We start from the raw sequence: 22392 nt of genomic DNA, 5'->3' as shown, positions 1-22392 counted from the left end.
CTTCCAAGCGCTTAGCACAGTCCTCTGCACACTGCAAGTAATCAGTCAATACCATTGATTGAACTGGGACGCTCAATCAGATAATCTTGCATCTATCCCAGCACTTAGGACAGTACTCGTCACAAAGTAAGCATTTAACAGATGTTATCATTATTATTATTATTATTAGACACCTCCTATAGGCCACTCTAATTGTAGCCAGACTGAGCCCCCTCCTCCCAGACTGAGCCCCCTCCTTCCTCTTCCCCTCCTCCCCCTCTCCATTCCCCCTGCCTTACCTCCTTCCCCTCCCCACAGCACCTGTATATATGTATATATATTTGTACGGATTTATTACTCAATTTATTTATTTATTTTATTTGTACATATTTAGTCTATTTTGTTAATATGTTTTGTTTCGTTCTCTGTCTCCCCCTTCTAGACTGTGAGCCCGCTGTTGGGTAGGGACCGTCTCTAGATGTTGCCAACTTCCCAAGCACTTTGTCCAGTGCTCTGCACACACTAAGTGCTCAATAAATACGATTAAATGAATGAATGAATGAAAGAGTACAGGCTTGGGAGTCAGAGGTCATGGGTTCTAATCCCGGCTCTCCCACATGTCTGCCGTGCGACCTTGAGCAAGTCACTTAACTTCTCTGAGCCTCAGTTCCCTCATCTGGAAAATGGGGATGAAGACTCTGAGCCCCACGTGGGACAGCCTGATCACCCTGTATCCCCCCAGCGCTTATAACAGTGCTTTGCATGTAGTAAGCGCTTAACAAATGCCATCATCATTATTATTTTTTTAAAATGGTATTTGTTAAGCTCTTACTACATGTGGGGCACTGTTCTGAGCGCTGGGGTAAATAATGATGGCTTTTGTTAAGTGCTTACTATGTGCAAAGCACTGTTCTAAGCGCTGGGGGGGATACAAGGTGATCAGGTTGTCCCACGTGGGGCTCACAGTCTTCATCCCCATTTTACAGATGAGGTCACTGAGGCTCAGAGAAGTTCAGTGACTTGCCCAAGGCCACACAGCAGACATGTGGCAGAGCCGGGGTAGGTACTTCCCAAGCGCTTTGTACAGTGCTCTGCACACGGCAAGTGCTCAATTGAATGAACGAATGAATACGAGCTCATCAGGTTGGACACGGTCCGTATCCCACATGAGGCTCACGGGCTTATCCCCGTTTTACAGATGAGATGACCGGGAAGCAGTGAAGTGACAGGCCCATAGTCACAGTAGACGAGTGGCAGAATTGGAATTAGAACCCAGGTCCTTCTGACTCTCTGGCTCTGGGATCTATCTATTATTATTATCATAATAATAATAATAATAATAATGGCATTTATTAAGCTCTTACTATGTGCAAAGCACTGTTCTAAGGGCTGGGGAGGTTAAAAGGTGATCAGGTTGTCCCACGGGGGGCTCACAGTCTTCATCCTCATTTTACATATGAGGTAACTGAGGCACAGAGAAGTGAAGTGACTTCATTCATTCATTGTTGTATTTACTGAGCCCTTACTGTGTGCAGAGCACTGTACTAAGCGCTTGGGAAGTACAAGTTGGCAACATATAGAGACGGTCCCTAACCAACAGTGGGCTCACAATCTAGAAGAGTGGGCTAACAGTCTAGAAGTGCTCAAGTCTAGACACTCTAGACTTGCCCAAAGAAGTGCACAGTCTAGACTTGCCCAAAGTCACCCAGCTGACAATTGGCGGAGTCGGGATTCGAATCCATGACCTCTGACTCCAAAGCCCGGGCTCTTTCCACTGAGCCACGCTGCTTATCATCCTTTCTATCCCTAAGCTGCACTGTTTTTCTATTTTGTATCTACCTCAATCCTTAGAACAGTGCTTGACACACAGTAAGGGCTTGCCCCAGACTGAGCGCCCTCCTTCCTCACCCCCTCCTCCCTGTCACCTTACCTCCTTCCCCTCCCCACAGCACCTGTATATATGTATATATATTTGTACGTATTTATTTTACGTGTACATATTTATTCTATTTCTTTTATTTTGTTAATATGTTTTGTTTTGTTGTCTGTCCCCCCACTTCTAGACCGTGAGCCTGCTGTCGGGTAGGGACCGTCTCTAGATGTTGCCAACTTGGACTTCCCAAGCGCTTAGTATGGTGCCCCATACGCAGTAAGCGCTCAATAAATACGATTGAATGAATGAATACTGTGACTGTGAGAGTAGATGGAGTGGGTTGTGTTGTGTTGTAGGGCTGGATCTTCCAGCTCTCACTCCCACAGGGCCACAGTGGGAGGCAGGAGGAGGTTGATATCTGCGGAGGCCATGGCTGATCCTCTCTGCCCAGATGCCTATGGGGAATTCCCCCTTCAGGGCTTGAGCTCAGATTTGGACCATGGGAACATTCCCCAGAGTGGGAGGATCCTGGGCACCCTCGGGCCTTGGAGATTCATTCAATCGTATTTATTGAGCACTTACTGTGTGCAGAGCATTGTACTAAGCGCTGGGAAAGTACGATGCAGCAATAAAGAGAGACAATCCCAGCCCACAACGGGCTCAGACTCTAGGTGGGAGAGGGCTAGTTATTTAACTAGAGGGCTTAGTACAGTGCTCGGCACACAGTAAGCACTCAATAAATACGATTGAATGAATAATGAGAAGCAGCATGGCTCAGAGGAAAGAGCATGGTCTCTGGAGTCAGAGGTCATGGCTTCGAATCCCAGCTCCGCCACATGTCTGATGTGTGACCTTGGGCAAGTCACTTAACTTCTCTGAGCCTCAGTTACCTCATCTGTAAAATGGGGATTAAGAGTGTGAGCCCTACGTGGGACAACCTGATCACCTTGTATCCCCCCTAGCACTTAGAACAGTGCTTTGCACATAGTAAGCACTTTACAAATGCCATTATTATAATTATTATTATTATTATTATTAATCCCTGTTTCACACGTGAGGAAACAGAGACACAGAGAAGCGACTTGCCCAAGGGCACCCGGCAGGCAAATGGCAGAATTGGGATCAGAACCCACGTTATCTGGCTTGTTATCTTCCACAAATTATCTTCCACAAGGCCGTGCTGAAATCCCAGACCTTGAATCACTCTCCAGGACCCCCTCCACCATCCTTCTCTTCTGTCCTTTTCCAAGCTGCAGGCCAGCTCCCTCCACAGACACCTGGGCATAAGCCCCTGAATTCCCAGACTTGTCTAGTGCCCTGGATTGGGAGTCCACTAGACTCACTTGTTGGGAAGCCCTGCTTGGGCGGATGGTCCTCTGCTAACCTGATTTGTTTAGAGAAGCGGGGCGGGGGCTTTCTTCTCAACCAGAATGAGGTAACAGCACCCTGCCACTGAGCCTCCATGCCTCTAAGCCTCCACGTTTCCATGCCTCCTAGCTTCTGTGCCTTGGCTCTGGCTCGGGCCCCACCACCGCTGGGTAGAATGAAGCATGCCTTGTCCATAGGCCTCCTTGAATCCCGCAAGCGTCCCCAGGCTCCCTCGCACTGGTGCGAAGGTCAGACAGATAATGATTAAATCAGACATCATTTAGAGGTAGATTTTGACCCCTCACAGTTTGGAAAGTGTCTGCTGAGATTGGAGATCATTTATGGCGCATGAGAGAAGCGCACTGATGTGAGTTTCAGGGACAAGAGGGGGGCAGGGAAGGAGGGGAAAGCTGCTGATTTGAGGGGCAAAGTACACTCTGAGCTTTCTGCTGCCCCGACGGCACTCTGAGTCTCCAGCTGTACTCACTTGGCCCCTGGAGTGTCCAGGGCAGCGGCAGAAAGGAGCATGGCCCATCCAGATCCTTCCACTGTCCTATGGGCTCTGCTGCTGCTGTTGCTGCCGCTGGCCCCTGCCTTCTGTGAATCGGGACAGCCTGAGAAGCAGCGGTCTACCAGGAGTCTCCAGGATGGACAGTAAGTGCCCCAGATAGTCCTTCCTGGCACATGGAGAGAGTAACCCCCCTGCAAGGAGTCTGCGTGGGCCCGGAGAATGGCTGAGCCCCTCAAAAAAGGGCAGGCTCAACAGCTCCAGGGGCTCCATCCCTGTGCCCACTTCTCCTGAAGGGCTTGGACCCTTGTCTCGGAGTATTCTATCATTTGATCTTTGCAGAGATACTGTGGGGGGTTGGATGGGCAGCAGTCAGGGAGCCGGGGGAAGTGAGAGCAGGGCAGAGAGATGGTAGTGATCTCTCAAAGCTCCTGTATTTTCACCTCTGCTGTAATCTCCTGAACTATCTTCTTGAGCTATGGATGAAGAGGGAAACATTCGTGAAAGATATGGTGGTCCTCCTCTATTAAACTCACTGGAAGGTCATGTTTGTCTACTGTCTTCAGAACAGGTGGTCCTACTGGTGCAAAACAAATGAGTATATTAGGGTCTTAACTCTGCTGTAGGTTACACTTCCCCTGAATGAAATGAGCACAATTCTCATTCTTTCAATCATATTTATTGAGCGCTTACTGTGTGCAGAGCACTGTACTAAGCGCTTGGGAAAGTACAAGTTGGCAACATATAGAGGTGGTCCCTACCCAACAACGGGCTCACAGTCTAGAAATTCTCCCCTCCAGATTGTTAGGCGCAGTGCTTAGAATAGTGCTTTGCACATCGTAAGCACTTAATAAATGCCATTAAAAAATTTCTTCCCCACTGGTCATTTTTTGCAGATGACTGACGTTACTTCTTTAAAAAACAATCATTGTTAAGCACTTACTATGTGCCACACACTGTACTAAGCCCTGGGGTAAATACAGGATAATCAGGTTGGACACAATCCGTGTCCTACCTGGGGTTCAGTCTTCATCCCCATTTTACAGATGACTTAACTAAGGCACACAGAAGTTAGGTGACTTGCCCGAGGTCACGCAGCAGACAGGTGTGGAACAGGGATTGGAACTCAGGTCCTTCCGACTCCCAGATCCTTGCTCTGTCTGTTCTGACGACTTGACACCTGTCCCCATGTTTTGTTTTGTTGTCCGTCTCCCCCTTCTAGACTGCAAGCCCGTTGTTGGGTAGGGACCGTCTCTATATGTTGCCAACTTGTACTTCCCAAGCGCTTAGTACAGTGCTCTGCACACGGTAAGCACTCAAGAAATACGATTGAATGAATGAATGCATGGTTGGGAAATGAGGTTCATGGGCAAAGGAACAACCTTGGAGAAAACTCAGTGCGAGGACCAGGATTGCATCGGAAAATGTCCACTTAAATAGCGTCATCTGTGCCGCTCCTCAGACCGCGCATAACCTCCGAGAGGGGCAGCCTCGTGTTCTGCACGGACTCCGACAAGGACATCGAGTTTAGAACTGGTCTTCAGGGGAGAATCAAAGTGAACAACCAGGACCTTGGGACATGCTTACTCCAGGTAATGTGTTGCCATAGCCTGGTTTCCTATAATAATAATAATAATAATAATAATGGCATTTATTAAGCACTTACTATGTGCAGAGCACTGTTCTAAGCGCTGGAGAGGTTACAACGTGATCAAGTTGTCCCACGGGGGGCTTACAGTCTTAACCCCCATTTTCCAGATGAGGTAACTCTTGCACAGAGAAGTTAAGTGACTTGCCCAGAGTCACACAGCTGACAATTGGCGGAGCTGGGATCTGAACCCATGACCTCTGACTCCAAAGCCCAGACTGTTTCCATTAAGCCATGCTGCTTCTCAATAATAATGATGGTATTTGTTAAGTGCTTACTATGTGCAAAGCACTGTTCTAAGCGCTGGGGAGGTTACAAGGTGATCAGGTTGTCCCACAGAGGGCTCGCAGTCTTAATCCCCATTCTACAGATGAGGTAACTGATGCACAGAGAAGTTAAGTGACTTGCCCAAAGTCACACAGCTGACAATTGGCAGAGCTGGGATTTGAACCCATAATAATAATAATAATAATAATAATGGCAGCGAAGCACTGTTCTAAGCACTGGGGAAGTTACAAGGTGATCAGGTTGTCCCACGGGGGGCTCGCAGTCTTAATCCCCATTCTACAAATGAGGTAATTGAGGCACAGAGAGGTTAAGTGACTTGCCCAAAGTCACACAGCTGACAATTGGAGGAGCCAGGATCTGAACCCATGACCTCTGACTCCAATGCCTGGGCTCTTTCCACTGAGCCAGGCTGCTTCTCAATAATAATGATGGTATTTGTTAAGTGCTTACTATGTGCAAAGCACTGTTCTAAGTGCTGGGGAGGTTACAAGGTGATCAGGTTGTCCCACGGCAGGCTTGCAGTCTTATTCCCCATTCTACAGATGAGGTCACTGAGGCCCAGAGAAGTTAAGTGACTTGCCCAAAGTCACACAGCTGACATTTGGAGGAGCTGGGATCTGAACCCATGACCTCTGACTCCAAAGCCCGGGCTCTTTCCACTGAGCCACGCTGAAATGAACCATCTGCCACCCTTGCTGGGAAGTGGCTGGCCAGATTTTGAGACCACAGAGGCCACTGTCATGCGTGGGGTGAACCCCTTTCTCTCCACCGACGCAGCTGATCTCAGGCCAATCCTGGAAGACTTCAAGGTGGATAAGACTTGGGTGTCCCTTTAGTATGGAATTCCCTGGGAACGGGGGAGACCTCTGGTCCCCAGACAGGACCTCGATTCCTTCCATGATCCCTGACCATCCATGGCTGGGTGTTTGAGTTGGGTCTAAGATGGGCTCTGTGCCCGCTCCCATGTTGATTCCAGATCCAGAGGAACACAGCTGAGATATCTGAATTCAAGAGAGTCGGCACTGCTCTTACGCACAACGTCTCCAGTCAGCTCACTCAGCTCCAGTCCAAGGTGCGTACCCCCTGGGATCATGGTCCCAACCCCGGCCTTATCAGCGTTAGGTATTCTTCTCCACGGCCTAGTCATTCCAAGCTGCCTTGGTGGGGAACGGGCTCAGCTTGGGGTGGCCAAAGCAAAGGCTCAGGGGGAACTAGGGGAGAATGATAATAATAATAATAATAATAATAATAATAATAATAATGATGATGGTATTTGTTAAGCCCTTACTATGTGCCGGGCACTGTCCCTTATAATAATAATAATAATAATAATAAGAATAAGAATGGCATGTATTAAGCGCTTACTATGTGCAAAGCACTGTTCTAAGGTCTGAGGAGGTTACAAGGTGGTCCTTGTGGCTCTTTGCCGTCGCGGTGCATGCTGGGCCCTCTGGTGGTTCTCTGACCCCATGGCTGGAAAAAGGGGGGTTCAACCCCTGTTCCCCCTCCGACTTAGACTGTGAGCCCCATGTTGGGCATGGTCCCTAATCTCTGTGATTAACTGGTTCATTAGAGAAGCTCAGTGGACTGAGCCCCCTCCCTTCTCTCCCCCCTTTCCCCCCTCCATCTCCCCAGCCTCACCTCCTTCCCCTCCCCACAGCACATGTATATATGTTTATATGTTTGTACATATTTATTACTCTATTTTATTTGTATATATTTACTCTATTTATTTTATTTTGTTAATATGTTTTATTTTGTTCTCTGTCTCCCCGTTCTAGACTGTGAGCCCACTGTTGGGTAGGGACCATCTAGATGTTGCCAACTTGTACTTCCCAAGTGCTTAGTACAGTGCTCTGCGCACAGTAAGCACTCAATAAATACGATTGAATGAATGAATGAATCAGGTTGTCCCATGTGCTGCTTCTTATCGCACGTGGAACTCACAGTCTCGATCCTCATTTTACAGATTAGGTAAGTGAGACACAGAGAGGTTAGGTGACTTGCCCAAGGTCACTCAGCAGACAAGTGGCACCACTGGGATTAGAACCTGTGACATTTTGACTCCCAAGCCTGTCCTCTATCCATTACGCCATGATGATGATGATGGTATTTGTTAAGCACTAACTAGTACTCTGGCACCATACTAAGCACTGGGGTGAAGACAAGCAAACTGAGTTGGACACAGTCCCTGTCCCACCTGGAGTTTACAATCTCAATCCTTGTTTTATAGATGAGGTAACTGAGGCACAGAGAAGGCATAGACTTGCCCAAGGTCACACAACAGACAAGCGGTGGAGCCGGGATTAGAACCCATGACCTTCTGATTCCCAGGATCATTCTCTGCCCACTAATAATAATAACAATGATGGTATTTGTTCAGCGCTTACTATGTGTGAAGCCCTGTTCTAAGCGCTGGGGGTGATAAAAGGTGATCAGGTTGTCCCACGCAGGGCTCGCAGTCTTAATCCCCATTTTCCAGAGGAGGGAACTGAGGCCCAGAGAAGTTAAGGGACTTGCCCAAGGTCCCACAGCTGGCAAGTGGCCGAGCTGGGATTTGAACACATGACCTCTGACTCTCTTTCCACTGAACCACGCTGCTTCTCTACCACATGCTGCTTCTCGTGGGAGAAGCCAATGAGCATGGAGAGAAGGGGAAACCCTGATCAGGGAGGAGGAAGGTGACTGGGAGGAGGGAGAGGGAAAGCAGACAATCCCAAGCAGATAGAATGGGAATCTGAGGGGGCAGAGATGAGGACCAGTATCCTTATCCCTCTTGGATACTGAATTTCTGCTGGAGCTGTGTTCCCTCAGGGGTGATGGGGCCCCCTGCCCCCGCTGTCTTCTTGGCCCGTCTCCCCGTCCTCATCCATCCCGAGGACAACTAAGTGACGGGCTTGTTTAGCTTAGGAGTCTTAGACTCTTTTTCTGCTGCATTGCTGCAGTCTGGAGGTCCCCCAGATTACCTTGAGAAAGTATCTTTCCATTTCATTCATTCAATCGTATTTATTTTGTATTTGGAAATCGTATTTCCACCGTACAATGAAGTCCTTGCCTCCACAGAACTTGCCTGTTGGTTTTCAGTCCCACACTCACTACCCCGGGCCTCTGGACTCAAGCAGCTAACAGATTTTCACCCCCAATCTCCCCTTCAGCTTCCTAACTGGGATGTTTTCCTCATCACGTCCTTCAGAATTCATCTCTAATTGAACCTGGGTTACACTTCTGCCCTTCCTCCCTAGCTATTTCCCAGATTTGGGGGCCAGCCTGGCCTAGTGAAAATAATAATGCTGGTATTTGTTAAGTGCTTACTATGTGTGACACGCTGTTCTAAGCACTGGGGGATACAAGGTGATCAGGTTGTCCCACATGGCACTCACACCCCAGTACAGGAAGTTAGGAGACCTGGGCTCTTCTTCTGGCTCCGCCACTTACCAGCCTTGTGACCTTGGGAAAGTTACGTCACTCTTTGTGCTTCCTCATCCGTAAAATGGGAATTCAATACCAGTTTCCCTTGTCCTCAAACTGTGAGACTTTATGCGGGAGAGGGAAAGTGTCCAATCTGAAAATATTGTTTCCACCCCGGTGCTTAGTACAGTGCTCGGCACACAGCATGTGCTTAACAAATACCCAAATTATTATTACTGGGCCTTGTCCAAATCAGCTGGATCCAAAGCTCATTTTTTGGAGGTCTTGACAACATGCAGGGTCTAGACAACACTACTCTAGTCCCGAGTAGTGTGGAACTAGGATCCAGTCATCTCAGAGCGGTGCTGTCTGCTCTGGGTCAGAACCCACACGTGAAGAATCCCCAGTGACAGGTAGCACCCAGAACCCCAGAAAGTCCTTCAGCATACAGATTCCTGCTGAAGTGTCCTCTTTCCTTTCAGCTTGGTGATCTTGAGAACCGATTTCAGAGCCTCCAACAGGTGAGTGGTGTCCAGCAGCTTTGGAGCCTGATTCTGCTACCTTAGCAGCAGTGACAGGGCTGCTCCGGCTCTCCAGGCCTAAGTCCCAGACTCAGGGGTCAGGAGTAATAAAGGATCTGCCGGCCCCAGCCGGCAGACATTGCCGTCTCTGATCCAAGGTGCTGTCCAGGACTTCGAAGCCCTGGTGTCTCCAAGCTCAGAGAGCCTTCAGAGCTTTGGCCAGCCTGAGCCTCCCCTACAAGGGTGGCAGCTTGGGTATGTTCTGTGTCATTCATTCATTCAATTGTATTTATTCAGCACTTACTGTGTGCAAAGCATTATGCTAAGCGCTTGGGACTTTACGAAATAACAACAGATTCCTGCCCGCGACAAGGTCACCGTCTATATTATTTAATATAAATATATGAATAGATAAATAAATGAATTACAGATATATACATAAGTGCTGTGGGGATGGAAGGGAGGATGACTGAAAGGGCAAGTAAGAGCAGCACAGAAGGGACTGGGAGAAGAAGAGAGGAGGGCTTAACTAGGGAAGGCTTCTTGGAGGACGTGCTCCTTCAATAAGGGTTTGAATTAGGGGAGAGCAATTATCTGTCTGATATGAGGAGGGAGGGCGTTCCAAGGCAGAGGTAAGATGGGGGTGAGAGGTCAGCGGTGAGTTAGATGAGTCAAGTTACAGTGAAAAGGTTAGCATTAGAAGAATGAAGTTTGTGGGCTGGGTTGTAGTAAGAGAGTAGCAAGGGCAGGTAGGAAGGGGCAAGGTGATTAAGTGATTTAAAGCCAATGGTGAGGAGTTTTTGTTTGACACAGAGGTGGGTGGGCAACCACTGGAGTTTCTTGAGGAGTGGGGAAACATGGTCTGATCGTTTTTGAAGGAAAATGATTCGAGCAGCAGAACGGAGTACGGACTGGAGTGGGGAGAGAGAGGAGGCAGGGACGTCAGCAAAGAGGCTGATACAATAATCGAATTTCGAATCGAATTGAATAATCGAATCAAATTTCTAGACTGTGAGCCCACTGCTTGGTAGGGACAGTCTCTATATGTTGCCAACTTGTACTTCCCAAGCGCTTAGTACAGTGCTCTGAACACAGTAAGCGCTCAGTAAATACAATTGAATGAATGAATCAAAGCAGGATAGGATAAATGCTGGCATAAATGGGGTAACGCTTGGATGCAGAGGAAGGGGTGGATTTTGGTAATGTTGTGAAGGAAGAACTGACAGGATTTAGTGATGGCTTGAATATGCGGGTGGAACAAGAGAGAGGAGTCAAGGATAACACCAAGGTTACGGACTTGTGAGACAGGAAGGATGCCATCAATAGTAATGGGGAAGTGAGTTTGAGGATAGGGTCACACCCTTCCCCTGCCTTGACTTCCCTCCCCCTTCAAAGTCCGCAACTCTTCTGTACATATCCTATGTACAGCATTAGGTCATGGGCAAACCCGTTTTCCTTCTTTCTAACTGAAGATTATTTTAGAGTCTGCCTTCCCCCATTAGATTACAAAGGGACCATGTAGCTATTTTACTAACCTACTATTCTCTCTCGAGTGCTTAGTTCAGTGCTCTGCATCCAGTGACTGCTCAATAAATTCTATGGATTGGTTGACTGTTTGGGGTGGGAGGGTGGGAAGAGGTCTCCGTGAGTCAGGGAAGTACCAGGAATGAAGTTTCTTTCATTCATTCATTCAATTGTATTTATTGAGCGCTTACTGTGTGCAGAGCGCTTGGGAAGTACAAGTTGGCACCATATAGAGATGGTCCCTACCCAACAACGGGCTCACAGCCTAGAATGGGGAGACAGACGACAAAACAAAACATGTGGATGGGTGTCAAGTCCTCAGAATAAATAGAAGTAAAGCTAGATGCACATCTCCTCAGTTTCCCCTCTGTGGGGTCCCAAGCCCTGCTATCCAGGGCCCACCGAACACTGCCTTAATCCTGCCTTCTTCTCTGAACCCCGAGTCAGCACTGGCTCCCCAAAGAAATGGAGCCCCTTCCATTAGTCCTGGGACTGATAGAAATCCCATGAGCACTGGAGAGAAGATGTCTGCCCAACCCCAACCTTGCCATCGGGGCCAAGGACATGTCAGGAGCGGGGCAAGGGTGATAATCATTCAGTGCATCCCCATGTCTGTTAGCAGACATAATGTTCTAGGACTGGCCCTCATGGCCGCACGACCCCTCAGCTAAACCCAGCGACAAGGCAGGGCCTGGCTCCCCAGCAGGCCAGAGTGGATTCTCCGCCACCGGCCGGCTGAAGACCTCCTATGATCACCCTGGACAACTCGCTGTCCCCTGGGCCACTGGGGTAATTCTGCCCAGCGATGCATCCCAGGGCCCGTGGCTGTGGGCATCGAGGTCACGGTTGCTGTCTCTGTGCTCAGGCAACCCAGAGGAGAGTTTGCAGCAGCAATCCCTGCCAGAATGGTGGCACCTGCCTCAATTTGTTGGATTCCTTCTTCTGCCTCTGCCCGCCCAATTGGAAGGTGAGTGAATCTGTCTCCATTCATCTCAGGGCTGGTTTTTCCCTCCCTTCTCTACAACTTCTGCCATCATCAATCGTATTTATTGAGCACTTACTATGTGCAGAGCACTGTACTAAGCGCTTGGGAAGTACAAATTGGCAACATATAGAGACAGTCCCTACCCAGCAGTGGGCTCACAGCCATGGCACTCTGCCATGTTCTCTCCCCCAGAATCCCCTAGGTCTCAGATCTGAGGTCTGTTCTTGCCTCTCCAGCAATGGTCTGGCCAGGGTGGGCTGGCTAGCCATCTTGCCTCGAAGAACCCTGCCCCTTAATCCAGATGGATGGACAAGGCAGAAGGCTCCCAGACCTGAGGGGCTGGACCAAAGGGGCATCAGGAGGAGGAGTGAGGGTGGGGCTGAAAAAGTTGGAAAGGTGAAGGAGAAAGGGGAGAGTGGCTAGAGAAAGAAGGAGTCATGGGGGTGGGGGAGGGAGAGACTGTTAGCCACTACCAGAGAGGGGCCCCAGGGCTATTACTGGCCAACCCCCACCACCCCTCCAGTCTCCTGGCTTTTCAGGCTCAGCCCAGCCAAGCCACACTGGACTCCCCGGGAAATGGACAGCTTCCATTAGTCTCATGGTGGTGGCGACAGCTCCTGAAGATGAGGAGAAGTGCTTAGTACAGTGCTAAGCCTTCAATAAATACCAATGATTGACTATGGGTGCCTCCAAACCTCTGCTCCCCTGCTACTGCTTCTGGACTCAATGACCGCTGGGGCTTCCCCAGTCTGCAACTGATAGCCAACCCTAATAGGTTATGGTGGAGATCGGCTGAGGCGGGCGCAGAACCCCAAACGCTGAACACAGTCAGAAAGGGGGCATTCTCTGTATTCAGGGAATCAATCACCTGGGGAGACTGACTGGGGGCCCAAGGGGTTGCAGTAGAGAACATTGGGTAAAAAGCTTTACCAGGCCATCTTGCCATGCACTGGCTTCAGGATTCAGGCTCTTTCCTGCGTTGCTTGGAAGGTGGCTTGCTCCACAACACTGCCATCACTGTGATTTGGAGATTGAACAAGGCTGTGGTCTGTGCACTCAGGGCCCGGTCTGCTCTGCCGATGTCAATGAATGTGAGAAGTTCGCAGGGAGCCCTTACAGCTGTCAAAATGGAGCCACGTGCATCAACACAGCAGGCAGCTATAGGTAACCCTTTCCTCCATCCCTCAGCCCCTCCACCCCTCTATCTCTCTTTCCATCCACCCTTCTATCACTTCTCTCTGCCTCCCTGCCTTTCCATCTCTTCCTCCCTCCATCCTTCCAGCTCTCTCCAACATTTCTCCCTCTCCCTCTCTGCTCCTCTCTGTCCCATTGTCCATTCTAGGTACCGAGTGGGCAGCTTGACAATGACCAGTAGGGAATATTCCTTTCTCTGAGTGATCCCAGAGCCCCAGAGCATCTAGGTGATCTATAATCACCGAGATGAGCTTTGTGGGAGGCTAAATGGAGCCCTACCCTCCAGGGACTTTTAATCTAATGCAGAAATACAGCAGACAGGCCAGATCAGCGATTTTAAGTGACTAGAACGAGGAGGAATTGGGCTGGGGGGTTGGTGAAGGAGGTGAGAAAGGGAGGAGGTGGAGGGCTCTTGGAGAAAGTGGGCTTAGAGTTGAGATTGAAAATCAGGTAAGGGTTTGAAGCACCTGAAACGTTCAGAGGAATGATTTCAGGGAAGTCGTTTGTCCTAGGCTTGCGTGGTTTAAATCTATGTTCCCACTGCCATGTAGTCATTTCTGGAGTATGACCAGTCCTCCAGGCCATCCAGCCCAAACAGGAAGAGAACAGCTGTGTGATTCAATAATAATAATAAAAATAATGGCATTTATTAAGTGCTTACTAAGTGCAGAACACTGTTCTAAGCACTGGGGAGGTTACAATGTGATCAGGTTGTCCCACGGGGGGCTCACAGTCTTAATCTCCATTTTACAGATGAAGTAACTAAGGCCTAGAGAAGTGAAGTGACTTGCCCAGTCACACAGCTGACAATTGGCAGAGCTGGGGTTTGAACCCATAACCTCTGACTCCAAAGCCCGGGCTCTTTCCACTGAGTCACACTGCTTCTGTAAGGCTGGCCCCTCCAGGCAGCCCAGGGCAGGGGAACTGTGGAGAAACATACCCCGCTGCATTTCCCTAAGCTCAGTGTGTCAATGCCCATTCAGCCCTGGGCAATATCCATCCCTTCCCATGTCCTTATCTCCTTTGACCCTTGGAAAGCGTTATCACTCCTTCCACCCTTACCATTTGGGAACATGCCCTGCAGATAGGGTGTCTGTCCCAGCTCCATGCTGCGTTCCCTGAGATGCCCCTGGCACACCCTCAGCATCTCAGCCTTGGGGCCCTGTGGGGAATGCTTCAGGGAGTTAGCTGGCATGGTCGCGGGCACACCAGCTAGACAAAGGCTGAGGAAAGGCCTAGTCATAAAGTACTGTTTTCCAAGAGCACACTGTAGTTTTTATCCACCAAATGAAAGAGGGAAATCTCTCCCGCCCCTGCAGCTATTTCCTGGCATGCCTTAAGGGGCCGGAAGGCTTCCTCACTACTAGAAGTATTTCAGGAATGCTCCAGTGTCCAGTCATAGCTGAGCAGGAGAACAGGCGGAGGCTTTTTCTGATGCCGAAGCCCTTTGTGTTGATGGATTGACAGGATGCTGGGAGATGCATAATAATAATAATAATCATAATGGCATTTATTGAGCACTTACTATGTGCAAAGCACTGTTTTAAGCTTTAAGCGCTGGGGACATTACAGAGTGATCAGGTTGTCCCACGGGGTGCTCACAGTCTTCACCCCCATTTTCCAGATGAGGTAACTGAGACCCAGAGAAGTGAAGTGACTTGCCCAAAGCCACGCAGCTGACAAGTGGCGGAGCCGGGGTTTGAACCCATGACCTCTGAGTCCAAAGGCCATGCTCTTTCCACTGAGCCATGCTCCATGGCCCCAAGTCTCTGCAAGGAGGCAGAGGGGATGAAGGAAGCTGGAAATAGAGGGGTGACTACCCACTCATCCTCCCCCAACGCCCTACCTCCTTCCCGTCCCCACAGCACCTGTATATATGTTTATACAGATTTATTACTCTATTTATTTTACTTATACATATTTGCTATTCTATTTATTTTGTTGATGATGTGCATCTAGCTTTATTTCTATTTATTCTGACGACTTGACACCCATCCACATGTTTTGTTTTGTTGTCTGTCTCCCCCTTCTAGACTGTGATCCCGTTGTTGGGTAGGGACCATCTCCATATGTTGCCAACTTCCCAAGCGCTTAGTACAGTGCTCTGCACACAGTAAGCGCTCAATAAATATGATTGAATGAATGAATGAATAAGGACCATCTCCATATGTTGCCAACTTCCCAAGCGCTTAGTACAGTGCTCTGCACACAGTAAGCGCTCAATAAATACGATTGAATGAATGAATGAATAGGGACCATCTCCATATGTTGCCAACTTCCCAAGCACTTAGTACAGTGCTCTGCACACAGTAAGCGCTCAATAAATACGATTGAATGAATGAATGAATGGATAATGGGCTCAGGACTTCAGGGGTAGGATAGCCCAAGCACACTCCAGAGAGAAGAGAGGTGTACTGTAACAGCTGGATTTGGTTCTACTTGCTCAGTTGGGAATTTGTGGATCTCCTGGGATGCAGCCCAGCCACTGCAGCCATCCTGCGAGTGGAGACCAGTTTGGCTCTACGGGGGCCTGGCACAGATAGAGACGAGTCCAGCCCTCCCACACAGTGGTGCAGTCTCCACTCGCTGTGGATACACCTTCTTCCCTGCGGACTCATTCCCCAACCCTCTGGGGGAGATGGCTAAGCCCCTGTGGGGCATCTCCACAGCTGGGACTTTTCAGCCTTAGGTCTACACCAGTTAACTAGCCACCTGGCCCTGCCTTGAGAAAAAGGGGAGTCTTGGGCTAGGGGTAATAATAATAATGATGATGGTATTTATTAAGCATCATCAAGCATTATTATTAAGCATTATTAGTCTTATTAGACATTATTAGTCTGTGAGCATTATTAGACTGTGAGCCCCACGTGGAATAACCTGATTCATTCATTCAATCGTATTTATTGAGTGCTTACTGTGTACAGTGCACTGTACTAAGCGCTTGGGAAGTCCAAGTTGGCAACATATAGAGATGGTCCCTACCCAACAGCAGGCTCACAGTCTAGAAGGGGGAGACAGACAACCAAACAAAACATATTAACAAAATAAAATACATAGAATAAATATGTACAAATAAAATAAATAAATAAATAGAGTAATAAATCTGTACAAACATATATACATATATACAGGTGCTGTGGGGAGGGGAAGGGGGTAAGGCGGGGGGGATGGATGGGGAGGGGGAGGAGGGGGAGAGGAAAGAGGGGCCTCAGTCTGGGAATGCCTCCTGGATCACCTTGTCACCTCCCCAGTGCTTAGAACAGTGCTTGGCACATAGTAAGTGCTTAATAAATGCTATTATTATTATTATTACTAAGTGCTTACTATGTGCAAAGCACTGTTCTAAGCGCTGGGGAGGTTACAAGGTGATCAAGTTGTCCCACGGGGGGCTCACAATTTTAATCCCCATTTTCCAGATGAGGTAACTGAGGCACGGAGAAGTGAAGCGACTTGCCCAAAGTCACACAGCTGACAATTGGCAGAGCCGGAATTTGAACCCATGACCTCTGACTGTAAAGCTCGGGCTCTGTCCACTGAGTCACACTGCTTCTCCGTGCTCCAGGTAGGGAGCAGAAGACCAGCATGGGCCAGTAAGATCGCCTTTCCAATCAGTCAGTGTTATGGATTGAATGCCTTCAGGGTGCAGAGCATTCATTCATTCAGTCGTATTTATTGAGTGCTTACTGTGTGTGCTAAGCGCTTGGGAAGTACAAGTCGGCAACATATAGAGACAGTCCCTACCCAACAATGGGCTCACTGTACTAAGCACTTGGAAGAATACAATACAGTTTGGTAGATATTATCCCTGCCCTGTAGGAGTTTACAATCTAGTGTTGGGAGATAGATGTTAAAATAGATTACAGAGAGGGACAGTTAGCAGACTATAAGGATATGTAGCAGAGAAGCAGCGTGGCTCAGTGGAAAGAGCCCAGGCTTGGGAGTCAGAGGCCATGGGTTCTAATCCCGGCTCTGCTACTTGTCAGCTGTGTGACTTTGGGCAAGTCACTTCACTTCTCTGGGCCTCAGTTACCTCATCTGGAAAATGGGGATGAAGACTGTAAGCCCCACGTGGGGCAACCTGCTTACCTCGTATCCCCACCCCAGTGCTTAGAACAGTGCTTGGCACATAGTAAGCACTTAACAAATACTATTATTATTATTATTATTATTATTATTATTATTATTATTATTATGTAGGTAGTTGACATGTAGACTTAGCGCCTAAGTGCTTTGGAACTGGGGTGGGGTGATTATTAAAGTGCTTAGAGGGTTCAAGAAGCAGCATAGCCTAATGGATAGAGCATAAACCTGGGAGTCCGAAGGTCCTGGCTCTGCCACTGTGTGACCCTGGGCAAGTCACTTCACTTCTCTGTGCCTCAGTTACTTCATATACTTCATATACCATACATGGTATATTAGGGATGAAGAGTTTGGTGGGGAGGTGAAAAGTTAGTCAGTAAAGGCTTCCTGCAGCAGATATGATTAGAGAAGGGCTTTGAAGATGGGGAGGGTAGTTTTCGATGGAAATAAAGGGGAAAGGATTTCCAGGCAGGAGGGAGGACATGTGCAAGGAGTCGACCGTTTGAGAGATGTTATGGAGGTTAAGCGCTTAGTACAGTGCTCTGCACACAGTAAGTGCTCAATAAATACAATTGAATGTTACAGGAGCCACGTGTGTGAGCTGGGTTGTAATGAGAGAGGAGTGAGGTATTTAAGAGGGAACAGCCGATTGAATGTCTTAAAGGTAATGGTGAGGAGTTTAATGTGGAAATGGAGGGGCAACCATCGGAGGTTTTAGGGGAAAGGTGTGCAGAACGATTTTTTAGAAAAATGATCTGAGCAGCAGAGTAAAGTATGGCCTTCCGTGAGGAGAGATTGGAGGCAGAGGGGTCAACCAGAAGGCTGATATGGTAGTTGAGGTGGGATAATAATAATAATAATAATGGCATTCATTACTGCTTACTATGTGCAAAGCACTGTTCTAAGTGCTGGGGAGGTTACAAGGTGATCATCAGGTTGTCCCACGGGGGGCTCACAGTCTTAATCCCCATTTTACAGATGAGGGAACTGAGGCACAGAGAAGTTGAATGACATGCCCAAAGTCACACAGCTGACAATTTGAGGAGCTGGGATTTGAACCTATGACCTCCAACTCCAAAGCCCGTGCTCTTGGGATATAACAAGTTCTTGGTAGCAGCTTGAATGGCGAGGAAGGGGTGGAGTCCAGGGATGTCATGAATGTAGAACCGACTGAACTGCTGATGAATGAATATGAGGGTTAAATGAGTAAGATGATTCGAGGATAATGCCAAGGTTATGGGCCTGTGAGACAAGAGGATGGTGGAGTTGTCACGGGGATGGGAAAATTGGGGAAAGGAGGGGATTCGGTTGGGAAAATAAGCAGTTCAGTTTTGGACATGTTGAGCTCGAGAGGTCAGTGAGTTGCCCAAGTAGAGATATCCTGAAGACAGGAGGAAGCGTAAGATTGCAGAGAAGTAGAGAGAGATCAGGGCTGGAGAAGTGGATTTGGGAGTCATCTGCATAGGATGTTAGTAGGAGTCATGGGAGTGAATCAGTTTTACAAGAGGGTAGGTATAGATGTCCCTCTCAGGGTCACACCTGGAGAGTTTCCAGTGCTCTACCAGTCTTGACTATGGAAGGGAGAGTCGAGCCTGCCCATTCCCAGCTTGGGTGTGGCTAGCTAGTGGAAGGCAATCTGCCACAAGTCAAAATTCACCCGTGCTGGGGCAACAGCTTCACAGGAGAGTCGAGGGCAAAGACTATAGAGTTTACTGCGTGGAAGGAGGCAACGACAAACCACTTCCTTATTTCCACCAAGAAAACCCTATGGATCCACTACCAGAACGATTGCAGATGGAGGTGAAAGAGATGTGTCTATGGTGTCGTTATTGGTTAGGGATGACTCGTCAGCATAAGACAAGATGAGGTATAAATTTAGAACAGAAAGGGATCCCAAACTGAGTCTCAGAGGCCTCCCACTGTTAGAGGGGGTGGGAGGAGAAAGGGGAATAGGTGAAATAGACCGAAAAAGAGAGGAGGAGAATCAGGATAGGATGGTGTTAGTGAAGCCAAGGCTAGATAATATTTCATTCATTCATTCATTAAATTGTATTTATTGAGCGCTTACTGTGTGCAGAGCCCTATCCTAAGCACTTGGGAAGTACAATTTGGCAACATGTAGAGACGGTCCCTACCCAACAACAGGCTTACAGTCTAGAAGGGGGAGACAGACAACAAAACAAAACATATTAACAAAGGAAATAAATAGAATAGTAAATATGTACAAGTAAAATTCCAGGAGAAAGGAGTGGACCACAGGGTCAAAGGTGGCTGAGAGGTCAAGGAGGATTAGGATGGAGTAGAGGCAGTTGGATTTAGCAAGAAGGGGATCACCGATGATCTTGGAGGGTGCAGTTTCTGTGGAGTAAAGGGGGCAGAAGCCAGATTGGAGGGGGTCAAGGAGTGAATTAGAGGAGGGGAGCTCCTGGGTAATCAGGCAGCCTTCCCTCTTGGCTTCACTTCCAGCCATGGCCACAGGACAGGGCTTGACTAATTGGAGCCATGTTGGGGAAAAGGCCAACGCTGCTCTGGGGATCTTTGCGGGGGTATAACCCACAGCTGCACCTGCTTGCCGGACAACTATGGGCCCCAGTGTGCCTCCACATATGATGACTGCCAGCTGGGATCCCTGGCCCTGTGTGGGCACGGCTTCTGTGAGGACTTGGCACGCCAGAATGTGGGAGAGGTAAGTCAGTGCTGGGCGTGCAGCTGGGGGTGTCAGTGGAGGGGCGATTGAAGGCTGCAATGAGCTGCTTTTCTGATCTGGGCTCCAGGGAGATTGAAGGCTGCGATGATTTTCTGATCTAGGCTCTGGGGGAGTAAGCCTGCCATCAGGAAAATCGATAGAATTTATTAAACGCCTACTGTAGGCACAACGATATAAAATGGAGACTATAGAGAGCTTTACAGCTAGAACGAGACCCAGATCTTGGCCAGATGAGTGATCAGGACCAGTTCTACAAATTTGGGAACCCTGGTGGAAGCAGGGGGTTACCAGCTTCAGCAACAGCCCTGGCTTTCCCTGGCTCCCCTCATTCTCCCACTTCCCTTGCTGCCCGCATGGAAACTCAGCACACTGCAGTGATGAGTTGGCACCACCTTGCTATAGCGAGTCTGAAGGGAGTAGTATCAGTGCCAGGGAAGACTCCCACCTGGCAAGAATATGTAGGAAATTGGAGTCCTTCCAAAAAAGAGCACGGAGTTGGCATGGCTCTGGGTGGAAATACCGACTCTTCGAGTTTGTAAGCTCCTTGAGGGGAGGGATCATGCCTACCGACTCCATTATATAGCACTCCCCCAAGGGCTTAGTACAATGCTCTGCACACAGTAAGCCCTCAATAAATAGTAGTACTAATAGTATTTACTAAGGACTTACTGTATGCAGAACACCATACTAAGCACTGGAGAGAATATGCAGGTGGGAATTAGATACAGTTCCTGCCCCTGTGGGGCTCACAGTTTAAGAATACCACTGGCTGATTGATGATTCTCACAGTATCACTGAAGTAGATAACTGAGAACCCCAATTCCAATTCAGTTTTTAGACCCAAATAGGAGTCCCAGGAGTCAGTTCCTACATCTGCACCTCTGCAGCCAACATTCCCTGAAATAAACTTAGTTTGGGGGCACAGGAATGGTCCCCTGGCCCCAACTTGGTTGTTGCCACTCCTGCTGCTCTCTCCTAGAGTTCAGGGAAGCCAGGCTGTGGGATCATAAACTTCTTCATTAGGTCTTTTTGCAAGTGTAGGCAAAGCAACATGGAAAGGGACCTCTGGGTTTTCTGGAAGAAAAAGTCTCCTTCAACCTAGAGCTGAAGGTAGTGGGGGGCATTAAACAATTCCTGGGCCTGGAAATGTTTGCCCTTCTACTTTCAATGCTACACTCATCACTATGGAGCAGAAGGTGACCCTGGCTCAGCAGCATCAGGCCAAAACAAGTGGCCAGAGGAGCTTGCATTGGCTCTGGAGGGACTTCCCTCTAAGTGAACCTCAGGCAGGGTTGATTAGCTTTAATTACATTGACTCAGAATTCCTGATTGTTGGCCGTTTTCCCCAGAATTTCTTGAGCAAATAGTAGGCTCCCAGTCCTCCAGAAACCCAGATGTTTCTTCTCTGTGGGGTTGGGGAGTATGTTGTGTATGACGCTTAACCATATGGGGCATAGAGAAACAAAGAGGGGCTCGGTGAGCTCACGGAAAAGAGGCTGGAACCCAGAAGTCTTGAAAGCTGACACTGGGATTTCAGGACCCCTGACTGTCGGCCCCATTGGTCTAACTCACTCCGTTCTCCCCCTCTAGGCAAAATACCATTGTGTTTGTGCCCCCGGTTGGGCCGTGCCTGACGGCAGGTCTGCCTGCACAGCTGATGTCGATGAGTGTAGCCTGCCGAGCCCTCCCTGCTCCCGGGACCCTTCAGTTCAGTGTTACAACACCCCTGGGTCGTTCTACTGTGGACCCTGCCCAGCAGGTAGGCCCACTCCACCTCCCCTCTGTGCAGACGCAGGGGTCACCAAGATGACTGGGCCCCTCTGAGGAATGCTTCCCGCCGAGGACATGGGGCCCAGCAGGGTCTTGAACTGGGAAAATGTTTCATCCCGACATCTGCATTTTTCAATCATCTGCGAACAACCCCTGGAACTAGGCACCTTGGGAGAAATTGGATTACACCCGGCTGGCTGTCCGCCTGGCATCTTAGATTGGGTTGCATAAGGCTGAAGCCATCTGCAATCTGGCCAGCACATGTTCCTACCCATATGGAGGTTCAGGGGGTGGGGTGGGGAATGTTTCTGGGAGATGTGTGGTAAGAATAAATGTAACCCAGTCAAAGTGATGCTCAAAGGCAATTTTGCTCTTCAAACCCCAAGTCCTAGGAACACTTGAAGGATAACAAGATGAATTCAGAGTATGACTCAGAGAATGTTTGTAGTCCATTTGAAAATGACATCTCCCAGAAATATTTGCCCAGAAAGGAAGTCACCGGTGGGGCATATTCTTGGGCCCAAGGACTGAGATACTTG

General features: G+C 48.7%; 1 protein-coding gene across 1 annotated transcript in view; it reads left to right on the top strand.

Annotated features, from left to right (window-relative positions):
• The first annotated feature begins 3585 nt into the window (after nt 1–3585).
• CUBN (cubilin) overlaps nt 3586–22392 on the top strand; it is a 288242-nt gene continuing 269435 nt past the window's right edge. The window contains 9 exon segments of the mRNA XM_038755639.1: nt 3586–3718; nt 3721–3874; nt 5191–5320; nt 6641–6736; nt 9555–9593; nt 11983–12084; nt 13163–13266; nt 19936–20062; nt 21674–21842. Coding sequence (XP_038611567.1) covers nt 3586–3718; nt 3721–3874; nt 5191–5320; nt 6641–6736; nt 9555–9593; nt 11983–12084; nt 13163–13266; nt 19936–20062; nt 21674–21842 — 1054 coding nt within the window.

Source organism: Tachyglossus aculeatus, chromosome 13, assembly GCF_015852505.1.
Source record: "Tachyglossus aculeatus isolate mTacAcu1 chromosome 13, mTacAcu1.pri, whole genome shotgun sequence".
NCBI classification, from domain to species: domain Eukaryota; kingdom Metazoa; phylum Chordata; class Mammalia; order Monotremata; family Tachyglossidae; genus Tachyglossus; species Tachyglossus aculeatus.
This window is presented reverse-complemented; position numbering and strand designations above follow the sequence as displayed.